A 12,205-nucleotide genomic window follows, 5' to 3' on the forward strand; every position below is an offset into this window, starting at 1 on the left:
TTTAAAACATTTGTCAACTACTGTTGACGCCATTTTTCGTCAACTTAAATAGGAGAGCAATTAATCAAGAAAAATATTAGAGGAAATGAACAAAGATGAACAGAAGAGGTTTTTTACGTGGTTCATCAGTTAAATCTGCCTAGTCCACAAGTCGGTGTTATTAGCACTTGGGAGTTTTCTGGAAACTTTTTCAGGGAATAGTTGCCCAGAGTTTTCTCTCGAGAAATCAAAAATGGGTCACTTACAAATGGTACTTCCTTCTCTATTTATAGAGAAGGTTGCAGAATTCATTCCCACATATCTCGGTAAGATATTTAGTGAATCATTTAATATAATGTTATTTAATGCATTATTCCCTACGTATACGAAAACGTCCCATAAAATGTGGGATCGGATAACAGATTAAATAATATCCCTTAAACATTGGGATTGTACAACAATAAATATGTTCACATATAACTGATTAACTCAGATACGAGACTCGTCAAATCTCCGAGACTAGGACTCACCGAGATTATCAGTCGATCACAAGCTCGTCGCCTTACTTTGCCTATGCTTTGAACAAATAGACATTGACGATGTTGCCACATTCGAACTCACACATTTCGTGCTCGAACCAGTCTGGAAGGCAAGAGATGGTTCAGGGATATATACAAGTGTCACACCATGCTATTTGCGAGCTCGGAGCATTTTCGAGGCTACACATCCCTTGAACCTTCGAGGTCGCTGTTTACAGAGAAATGGTTTGACGCACGGCGACCACGTTTATTTCGAGCTTACACCTAACGAGCCTAGATTTCGGGATCATAACTTCTCATGCTCGAAATCTGGGTGTAACATTTTGCCCCCTCAAAAATATCATTTCAAATCCCATGAGAAGGAAAATTTTGAACTACCCTCCTTGGAAACTGTACCATTAATTGTACTCGAGTATGGACATGCGTCAGCCAGGGATTGACTAATCAGAGTACTTGAGTGCCTTTTCACTTCTCCCACGTCTATTCGTCTGCCGCCATTACTCCATTTGTGCCTGACCGTTGGATCAGATATGAAATCTGTTTAACGGCTCAGATTAGCCCGACCTTTGACTTTCCCTGGGGCCTATAAATACATCCCCATCGTCTTCCTCATTTTACTTTCTCGCTTTGAGTTTTCAGAGAAAAAAGAAGAGAAACCAGAACCGAAGTCTGCTCTGCTCTTGCATGTTTTCCAAACCGAGAAAGCAAAACAACGTTGGCTTGTTCGACTCTGTGAGATCATTCTTGCAACCATTAATTCGATCATCAATCTCTCTGTACCCACCAACTTCATTGTGTAAGTTTCTGTCCTTGATCCCATATGTTTACATGTATTTTTTCTCCATGCACGTTTGTATTGTTGTCGCACTTGTAGGCACATATACTAGTTTAGCACTAGAATGTTTTAGCCGATACCGTGTAGTTCTTAGGTTCTTCTGATATTATGGGTTCCAAACCCAGATTTTGCGTAAAAGATGCAAATATGGCTCTTTTACTGTGTTGTTTAAGTTTCAGACATCATATCGTGTAGACCAAGAAATGAGATATGGGATTAGGGTTTTTAAATTGCACGTTTCCCAAAATTATAACCTTTTTGAGTAACCACCAACTTTTTCCTTGAAAATTCAGGATTCTTTAAAATAAATCCACTTCCTTTTTCCGCGTCAAATACACTCTCGAAGCCCGAGCCTTACAATGACTCGAGGGTTCTTTCGAGTTTACCCGTTCCTTCGAGATCTTCGATCTCAATCAAACTTACTCCGTGACCTCGGGCCTTCGAGATTGAATCACTGAAGATTTTGTTCTTATTTCTTGTGCATGGCCCTCACCCTTTTCTTTCTTTCTAGATGTCGCAGAATTTGGAAAAACATTGGGGGTCAGTGCTCGCAACTCCCTACTACCCGTCGACTCCAAGCCCTGAATCACCCTTTACTCGAAATCAGCGGCTTATTCGTGAGCACAAATTGAGGTGTGAGGAAGAATAAATTCGAGCTCACTTCTGACACCAAATCGACGAAGTTGAGGAGAGGAAAAGGAAAAAACTTCGGATCGCAATTTATCCTGATCCAGACCCCGAACTTAGACCGGTCCATCTCGACGCCAAGCTCAAAATCACTGTTGCCTTCAAGTCGGGTGACCTCAGTTTCACACTGATGGAGGATTCATCAAACTGTCCCTCCACTTCGAAACCTACCTCCATTCCTATGTCTAGGGGAAAAATTTTCGAGGCTGAACATTACTGGAGCTAGGTGTCTTCATTAGGACAGATCTCCAACATCCTAGCTCGCCATGGCCTAGGATTATCAGGCTCGCTGAGATGTCGAGCTCCCACCTCCAATGAGCGAAGTTGCTTTGCTCTAGGCGATGGCCGCTTCGACAATAAATTGAAGCTCGCGGCCTGGAGTGGCGAGCATATGAAGGCAGGGGCTCTATTGCCCTTGAAGTCTTTTTTTAAGGACTTTATGGATTTTGTTGGGCTCACACCCTTCCAGCTCCAAACCAATTCATACAGGGTCTTGTCAGCCTTAAGGTCGCTATACCACGAACTGAAGTGGGAATGACATTCGCCAAGGGAGATTTTATATCTCTTTTGTCTGAAAGGCAACCCCTCCCGAGCTTGGGGAGGAGATGGCTTCTACTACTTGTCGAGCTATCCCAAATAGAAGAAGATTTTTGAGGATATACCCAACCATCCCCCCAACTTCAAGCTGGCCTTCTTCTAGACAAACGGTCTGGCTCCCTCAAAGTTTTACTCATTCAGGCGAATTCGTAAGTGTATTGTTCCCTTTCCTTTTATGCTCGATTTTCGCTTAGGCTCAAACTAATCATAATGTATTCGAATCTTCAGCCAATTATCACTGTCCTACTCCTACGGACGCAATGAAGGAGCATAGGGAAGCCTTGCTCAAGCTTCCATACGGTAGGCGCTCCTTGTCTTATCTTCTTCATGAAGATAAGCTTCAAGCCTGTGGTCTCCTGAAGAAGGACCAATCAACAGATGATACTGCCTACAAGAAGTATACCAAGTGGGAGTTTGTGCCACTCCCCACCGATAAGCTTCCTCCGAGGCGAAGCTCAAAAGCACGACCTCCAGCTCATCATCGCAGGAGTCCGTGTTCGGGGAATGATGCCAATGGCAAGGCCTCGAGCTCGAGTGACAGAGCTAAGGCCATTCTTAGCTCGGCCTTGTGGTCTCCTTCCCTACTTAAGCATAAACCCGACACCTGATCGCAAAAATGTAACACGCAAGTATACGTGGTCTAATCAAGTAATATATGATAAGTTAAGTGTCGATCCCACGAAGACTGATATTAATCACCAACAATTAATCCCTAATTCTAATTGATTTGCTTAATAATTTCATATTACAATTAAAATACTTACTACTAAAAATTAGGAAACAACTAACACTTAAATAAATGCAGTAATAAGAGTTGATTTAATTTAATAGATGCAAAAGTTAGGGCTTTAGTTTCATCAACTTTCCACTTATGATTTCTACTCAATTCTCAAGATATCTTAATTCTGTTGTAGTAGCAGATTATAATTATATATTATAGTCTTATTAGGATCTATAATTCTCTACAATATACTATGCCCTACATCTCTGTGGTAATCAATATATTGCAGGCTTTAAGCACATAATCCCTAAACTACACAACTCATAAAAGTACTTTCGTCTAATATGAAATTGTGATTATTTATCTATAGTATAATTATCCTTTTCTTTTTAGAGATTAGGTTAAAATCATATGGACATGTAAATGACGATCAAACATTCACAAGCATTAAGTGTTCGATAAATAATCCACAGCAGAAGAAAGAAATTCAGAAAAATTTCATTAAGAAATCATAGTTTCAAGAAGAATCCACTAAAACCCTAATAACAAGATTAGTTCAAAGCAGACATAATGACATCAATCAAATTAAATATAAACATAAACATGAGTAGAGAGATTACAGAAGAGAATAACAATTCAAACTTTAGGTCTCAATGTTTTTCTTCTGCCTCCAATGACTTGTTTCTCTCTAATTCTGCATAATCCCTAAAATTAACTCTAAAAACGTCTTTTAAACCAAAACCCTAAAAAAACATAACAAAGTCGAAATTTCTAAAAATCACGTTCAGCCACATGCGCCGCGGCCCTTGCATTCGGGCGCCGCGGCGCGCATCCACTCTTCAGCACGTCCTCTCTGACTTCAGCAAGCGCCGCAGCGCGTCCCCAGGCGCCGCGGCCCTTAAAAATTCCAGAAATAAGCCCCTTTCTGTTTCTCCCTTGCGCCGCAGCTCTCCAATCAAGCGCCGCGGCCCCTAAAATTCTTCCAAAATATCGATTCCAAACTGCAATTCTACCAATTCTCTCCGCGAATGAGTCTTCAGCTCCCTTCTTATCAACTTTTAGCACAAATTTCTCAATTTCAACTGATTTTTCAGTCATTTGCCAAACTTCACGATTTCCTCTCCTATGTCCTGAAAACATACCCAAACAAGCGTAATACCGCAACACACTCCACCAAAAATGACTCAAACTTATCCTAAACACATGTTAAAACTAAGCTAAAAACAGACTCATCAAATTCCCTCAAACTTGACTTTTACTCGTCCTCGAGTAAACCAAAACACACACAACACAACAAACACATACTCGCACATTTTTTAATCAAGCCAACAACAATACTAAGCCTCAAGCTATGACAAATAACTTACTTATATAATCTTCAAGGAACTCAACTTAAAATCCAGAATTTCAGTTGAAACAATTATTCCATTCAATCAAACAACAAAAATAATAGCTCTCAAAATCATGATTAACAAATAATATGTAATGGACTTCCTTTATGCTCACTGAGTTTCCATTCCAATCCACAACCAAATAAAACCCCATAAGCTTGCTATACTTGCTAATCTCCACTAATGTAGACAAAACATGCTCAGAAATCAGTAGGTCTTTTTAAGTTTATAACTGAATGGCTTAGGCAAAGGTGGATGAGAAAGTCATTTAAGCTCAACATATACCATGAACACTAACCAACCAACGCTACATTAAATACAAATCACAAATCCAATCCCACTGTTCCCAATATCTTATCATTTTGAGAGAACTTACATAAACAAAGATTTTCTTTTTTTCTTATATTTAATATTACACTCCCCCAAACTTATTCCTTGATAATACTATTTGGAGTGTAATGTTATCTCATCATTGAAATATATCTTTTTTTTTTCTTTTCTTTTCTCTTCTTTCTTTTTTTTTTTTTTTAAATTCTCTCAAAATGTATTTTTTTTCATTGTTAACAACCCTCGCCATACATAACCCCCATTACAAATCAATCCCAATTATCATTCATATGTTCATGGTATACACAAGGGAAAGACAAAATAATAGTTAGGTTTTCAATTAATTAGCTCAAGGCAAATGTCAATCAATAAAAGGTCACTTTAGGCTCAACAATGGGTAACTAAGGATTAAACATATCAAGGTTGGCTAGAACGGCTCAAACTGTCCAAAAATTTGCCTAAATCATTTTTCCAAGCATGCATGACCTAAGATTTCGCCTCAAAAAGCAAGCAAACAAGTTCTAGGATAAACCAGTCCAATCCTCCTTTCCTATTTCAAACTTAGCAAGCATAAATTTTATTCCGTCACATACAATTTATCAAAATCATGATTAAGCTCTCAATTATTTACGTGTTTGATAAAAATAGAACAAAATATTCAACCAAGCACACGGATTTGATTTTAGCTTTATTCCCATTCAATTTACACAGTTCATCATTCAATCATAGTATCATTGGCTAATCATTGGTAACTTGATTCAACTAACACCCTAACAAAACATGACTAACACGATTAAAACCAAAACAAAACTACAGAAAAACCAAAACAACACAAACACGACTCAGACAACAATAAATCTCTTCCCCCAAACTAAACCTAAACATTGTCCCCAATGTTTGCAAACAAAATAAAATAAAACAAAAGTGTAAGGAAAAGAGACTTACCATAAACATTTAAAATGATGGAGGCGGCGGTGGCGGTGGCGGTGGATACGGTAAAAACGGAGATGGAACAGGAAATGGAGCCACATCTTCCTCGTTTCGGATAGACCACCGATTGACCAAAGCATTTAGCTGGTCTACGTGAGCAATTTGATACTCACTCTGCTGCGCCATGTATTGTTGCATATGTTGCTGCTGTGCAATCTGATAGTTGTTCTGCTGAACCAAATACTGAAACTGATTCTGTATCAGATGCATGTAGGGATCAAAATTACCAGCCGCAGGTTGAATAGGCGGCTGTTCAACCGGTAATTCTTGCGCAAACTCCTCCGGAATTGTACCCTCCATACCCTTATTCAAGAGATAATAAGGGGAATTGGGAAAAATTTCTCTTTTAATTTTCGGAACCGCATGCGCGCCGCAGCGCGCCCCTCCAAGCGCTACGGTGCGTATAATTTCTGGACTCTCTGGAATTTGCCAAGTGCCGCGGCCCTTCCAATAGGCGCCGCGGCGCGCTCCTCAGAACCGAGCCCCCATTCTCTGACTTCGCCAAGGGCCGCGGCTCTTGTTGCTGGCGCCGCAGCCCTCTCCATTCAAATTCCAAATCTTATTCTTATTCTTTTTTTTTATTATTATTTTTTTTTTTAATTTTTTTATAGTTTTCACGATTTCCACGGTTCTATTACATTAAAAGGAAAACTAAAAACTAAACAAAATAATAAGTACAACCACAACTAAACTAAAAACTGTTCATGCTTTTTACATACTAACTGAACTAAAAATTAAAAACAAACATAGGAATGCCTCCTATGAGCGCTGTCGTTAACGTCATTTAGCCGGACGCTGCTTTAATTTCAGATCACATCAATTCCAACTCGACCCTTCACGTCCTTACGAGCCCTAGTGTCATGAGTTGGCCCTCGTTCCTTATGATTAGAAATTGGTGGTGCTTTCCCCCGCTCATATAACCTTCGAATTCTTTCACTGAAGTACTTTTTTAATCGATTCTGCCCCTTCTTCATTCTGGTTTTCACTATGGAGCTTGTCTTAGAGCCTTCCAACTTGTTCTCTCCTTGGTTCACTACTTCAACTCTACAACACGTTGGAATTTCTATTGCTGCAAAAACTTTAAATATAACTTCCTCTTTTTGCACTCGCAGCTTTAATTCACCTTTTTGTACATCAATTAACACCCTACCAGTTGCTAAGAATGGCCTTCCAAGTATTATTGGAATATTTTCATCTTCCTCCATATCTAAAATAATAAAGTCCGTAGGAAAAATAAATTTACCCACTTTTACCAATACATCCTCAATGACTCCATGAGGATGATTAATTGTCCTATCTGCCATCTGCAAAGACACTGTAGTTGGCCGAGCTTCTCCCAAATTTAGCTTTTGAAAGATTGATAGAGGCATCAAATTCACACTAGCCTCTAAATCACATAATGCCTTTGTTTCTACTAAACTCCCTATAGAACATGGGATATTGAAACTGCCAGGATCTTTAAGCTTTGGAGGTAGTTTCTTTTGTAGTATTGCGCTGCACTCTTCAATTAATGCAACTGTCTCATAATCCTCTAGCTTCTTTTTCTTTGACAAAATTTCCTTCATGAACTTCACATAGCTAGGCATCTGCTCTAATGCTTCTGCAAACGGTATATTAATGTGCAGCTTCTTGAACACCTCTAAAAACTTTGCAAACTGCTTATCCAAATTATGCTTGCGAAGTCTTTGTGGATATGGAACTCTAACATGGTGGTCAATGCTCACTGGTGGTACCACTTCTTTCTTGTTAAGGTCTTCAGTAACCTTTTCTTCATTAGACTTCTCCTTCTTAAGAAAATCTGCAGTAACCTCCTCTTGTGCTGGACTAGTGACATATCGATCCTCACTCTTCTTGCCCTTGTTTGCTACTGTAGGCCCCTCATACTTAGTCCCACTCCTCAAGGATATTGCATTACACTGCTCTTTAGGATTAACTTCTGTAGCGCTAGGCAAATTTCCTTGAGCTCTATTCGACATTAAAGTAGCCAATTGCCCTATTTGAGTCTCCAAAATTCTTATGGATGCCCTAGTCTCAGTCATGAATTGGTTAAGCACATCAGGTTGGGATTCAGCTGGTTTCATTGGCATGGGTGGAGGTGGTCTATTTTGTGGTTGATAGTAGCCTGGTGGAGGATTTTGGTGTGCATATTGTTGTGGATAGGGTGGCCTATTTTGGGTAGGTATATAAGGTGGCTGAGGTTGAGGATAAGGTTGGAGAGTGTTTTGGTTATTAGACCAGGAAAAATTGGGATTGTTCTTCCAAGCTGGGTTGTAAGTCATGGAATTGGGATTGTTAGGCTGTCTTTGGTAATTTCCTATGGCTTGGACTTCTTCCATGGGCATATTATTCATGTCTGTAGCAGGGCATTGGTTTGGTTGATGGGCTGTACCACACACTTCACATGAGTTTTGAACTTGCATAGCTTGAGAGGGTAGGGTAGTCTTTTGCAATTGCTTCGTCAAAGCTGCTACTTGAGCGGTAAGCATGGTTATGGCATCCACTTCCATCATTCCAGCCACCTTCTTTGGCTGCCCCCTTTCATTTGGCCATTGGTAATTGTTCATCGCCATCTCCTCTAATAGCTCATATGCCTCATTAGCACTTTTTCTCATAAAGGCACCTCCCGCCGCAGCATCTATAATTGTTCTTGTCGTCCCATTCAAACCATTATAAAAATTATGCACCAACATCCACTTTTCTATTCCATGGTACGGACACTTCCTTAGCAACTCCTTAAAGCGCTCCCAAGAATCATACAATGACTCTCCATCCAACTGATAAAAATTATTAATCTCACCCCTTAACTTTGCAGCCTTTGCTGGAGGAAAGAACTTGGCAAGGAATTTCTGAGCTAACTCCTCCCATGTAGTGATCGAATTCGCCTGTAAGGAAATCAGCCAACTTTTCGCCCTATCCCTCAATGAAAACGGGAATAGCCTCAGTCTTATAGCATCATCACTCACCCCATTCATCCTGAACGTAGCACATAACTCCAAGAAATTAGCTATGTGTAAATTAGGGTCCTCCGTCGGCATACCTCCAAACTGCACAGTTGTTTAAACCATCTGAAGAATGGCTGGCTTAATCTCAAAGTTGTTTGCAGCAATGGTTGGAGGTCTGATGCATGAATGCACTCCTGTAACAGTAGGAAGTACATAATCTCTCAGTGTTCGTGCTCCTTGCTCCCTTGGACCCTCAGTAGCCCCTTGACCATTATTAGCACCATTTCCCATATTATCATCCATGGTGAATTCCAATTTCCTTTTTATCTTCCGGTTCTGCCTGCACGTTCTTTCAATTTCCCGGTCTATTGGTATAACCTGTTTTTATCTATTACTTCGCATATACCAACTAGTCCTGAAACACAAGAGAACCTTGATCCGGATTAAATGTAACAAAAAATCAATTTAGAACAAAAATTAACTTATTGGTATTAATAAAAACAGTCCCCGGCAACGGCGCCAAAAACTTGATCGCAAAAATGTAACACGCAAGTATACGTGGTCTAATCAAGTAATATATGATAAGTTAAGTGTCGATCCCACGAAGACTGATATTAATCACCAACAATTAATCCCTAATTCTAATTGATTTGCTTAATAATTTCATATTACAATTAAAATACTTACTACTAAAAATTAGGAAATTACTAACACTTAAATAAATGCAGTAATAAGAGTTGATTTAATTTAATAGATGCAAAAGTTAGGGCTTTAGTTTCATCAACTTTCCACTTATGATTTCTACTCAATTCTCAAGATATCTTAATTCTGTTGTAGTAGCAGATTATAATTATATATTATAGTCTTATTAGGATCTATAATTCTCTACAATATACTATGCCCTACATCTCTGTGGTAATCAATATATTGCAGGCTTTAAGCACATAATCCCTAAACTACACAACTCATAAAAGTACTTTCGTCTAATATGAAATTGTGATTATTTATCTATAGTATAATTATCCTTTTCTTTTCAGATATTAGGTTAAAATCATATGGACATGTAAATGACGATCAAACATTCACAAGCATTAAGTGTACGATAAATAATCCACAGCAGAAGAAAGAAATTCAGAAAAATTTCATTAAGAAATCATAGTTTCAAGAAGAATCCACTAAAACCCTAATAACAAGATTAGTTCAAAGCAGACATAATGACATCAATCAAATTAAATATAAACATAAACATGAGTAGAGAGATTATAGAAGAGAATAACAATTCAAACTTTAGGTCTCAATGTTTTTCTTCTGCCTCCAATGACTTGTTTCTCTCTAATTCTGCATAATCCCTAAAATTAACTCTAAAAACGTCTTTTAAACCAAAACCCTAAAAAAAACATAACAAAGTCGAAATTTCTAAAAATCACGTTCAGCCACACGCACCGCGGCCCTTGCATTCGGGCGCCGCGGCGCGCATCCACTCTTCAGCACATCCTCTCTGACTTCAGCAAGCGCCGCAACGCGTCCCCAGGCGCCGCGGCCCTTAAAAATTCCAGAAATAAGCCCCTTTCTGTTTCTCCCTTGCGCCGCAGCTCTCCAATCAAGCGCCGCGGCCCCTAAAATTCTTCCAAAATCTCGATTCCAAACTGCAACTCTACCAATTCTCTCCGCGAATGAGTCTTCAGCTCCCTTCTTATCAACTTTTAGCACAAATTGCTCAATTTCAACTGATTTTTCAGTCATTTGCCAAACTTCACGATTTCCTCTCCTATGTCCTGAAACATACCCAAACAAGCGTAATACCGCAACACACTCCACCAAAAATGACTCAAACTTATCCTAAACACATGTTAAAACTAAGCTAAAAACAGACTCATCAACACCTTGATCTTATGCCCAGATGATAGGGACAACTTTTATGTATGGTCTTGGGTAGATGATAGGGTTCATAGGTTTGATAGCTGGCTAGGGAAATATGACACAATGTACAGTCTGAATGAGGTTTGGGATGGAATAGTCATTCAATACGGGACAAAAGACTATAAGGACCTTTCGAGGTTGACTTCCACGTATAGGGAAGGGACTCCCCTAGCCTCCTTTGAAGATAGGGGAATTACTTGGTCTCCGAGCACGAGCTCGGGGGAGAGTTCCAATTAGGTTCCTTGTCACTTGTCGTTAATTCTTTTAATTGTATGCTTTATGCTAATTTTAGCGTTTTGAGATCGTTTTCTAATGTGATTTGATCATGTAGGTACTATGGACTCCGACCTCGAGAATATGCTCGCCAGTGGTGAGAGGGCCAAGCAAAGCAAGCGCTCGAGAGCCTCGCATAAGTCTGGTCGGCCTGCTAAGATCCCTAAAAGGACCGAGGTGACTCCTCCTCCCCCAGCTCCTATTGTTCCGAGCCTAGTAGCGACCTCCTCTCCCCAGGTCGACATTCCTGCGGCAGATGCCCCTCATTTGCTTCCTGCTGTCCAGATTCTTCCAACGCTCAGCTCAGTTCCGAATAAGCCAGCGATCACTAAAGGGTGCCTGTTGTCGATTTCTACTCATTCTAATGAGTATGTTATCGACAACGCTGCCGAGACTCACAGGGCCACCCTCATATCGGACGTCTTTTCTCGAGTAGGCCAAAGCATCAGTAGTCTCGAGGCTCCTTAATGGTAGTTCCTGGTCAATGCTCAGGACTCTAATGTCCTTTATGACAAGAGTATCGAGCTCATCTCCTCGGTAACCTCTCTCACTTCATTATTTGTTATAATTTTATTCGGTGCATGCTCTAACTTGATTTGTTTGTGTGTTAGGCTCTTACTGCAGTTGCTCAGCTGAATTATAAGTTGAACAATGAGGTTCATGCGAGCATGTCCTATGCTCAGGAGTCGAAGGATCTCCAGCTCAAGCTCGCTGACGAGTTTAAGGCCGCAAGGTCAAAGCTGGAGGCTGAGATCGAGAAGCTAAAGGCCGAGCTCAAAGAGAAGAGCTCCAGGGTTGAGGAGCTTGAGAAGCTGAATGCCAAGCTCGAGGAGGAGAAAAAGGCCACCTTCGAGATAATAGAGGGTGAAAAGGCTCGTCTTCTTGAAGAGTTTAAGCAGAGGAAGGATCAGACAGTTGACCTGGCCATGTACAGGATTTGGGCCAGCAACGCCGATCTCGACACAAGCTTCTTAGGCTCTTTTGAGGACGAGTTTCTGGCCAAA

The 12,205-nt window shown here is 40.1% G+C and overlaps 1 protein-coding gene and 1 non-coding gene across 2 annotated transcripts; one reads left to right on the plus strand and one right to left on the minus strand.

Annotated features, from left to right (window-relative positions):
- Positions 1 to 6,030: 6,030 nt before the first annotated feature.
- Positions 6,031 to 8,756, minus strand: LOC133820951 (altered inheritance of mitochondria protein 3-like). The gene is made up of 3 exons (XM_062253510.1): positions 8,059 to 8,756; positions 7,641 to 7,959; positions 6,031 to 6,369 (listed from the first exon to the last, which is right to left on the minus strand). Exons 1-3 carry the CDS (start codon positions 8,754 to 8,756, stop codon positions 6,031 to 6,033), a joined length of 1,356 nt encoding a protein of 451 aa, XP_062109494.1.
- A 10-nt stretch (positions 8,757 to 8,766) lies between these two features.
- LOC133813283 (small nucleolar RNA R71) lies at positions 8,767 to 8,873 on the plus strand. Its single transcript, XR_009884313.1, has one exon. It is a non-coding gene; the product is annotated as a small nucleolar RNA R71 (small nucleolar RNA).
- The last annotated feature ends 3,332 nt before the right edge of the window (positions 8,874 to 12,205 follow it).

The sequence above is a fragment of the Humulus lupulus genome, chromosome 1, assembly GCF_963169125.1.
Source record: "Humulus lupulus chromosome 1, drHumLupu1.1, whole genome shotgun sequence".
NCBI classification, from domain to species: domain Eukaryota; kingdom Viridiplantae; phylum Streptophyta; class Magnoliopsida; order Rosales; family Cannabaceae; genus Humulus; species Humulus lupulus.

Excerpts from the sequence above, each read along its gene's own strand:
- LOC133820951 (XM_062253510.1), bottom strand. The coding sequence starts at position 8,756 with ATGTTGGTGCATAATTTTTATAATGGTTTGAATGGGACGACAAGAACA. Across the intron at positions 7,960-8,058 it reads ATTTTGGAGACTCAAATAGG|TGGGACTAAGTATGAGGGGC; the intron begins GCAATTGGCTAC and ends ATCCTTGAGGAG. Across the intron at positions 6,370-7,640 it reads TAGAGCAGATGCCTAGCTAT|GGTATGGAGGGTACAATTCC; the intron begins GTGAAGTTCATG and ends CTCTTGAATAAG.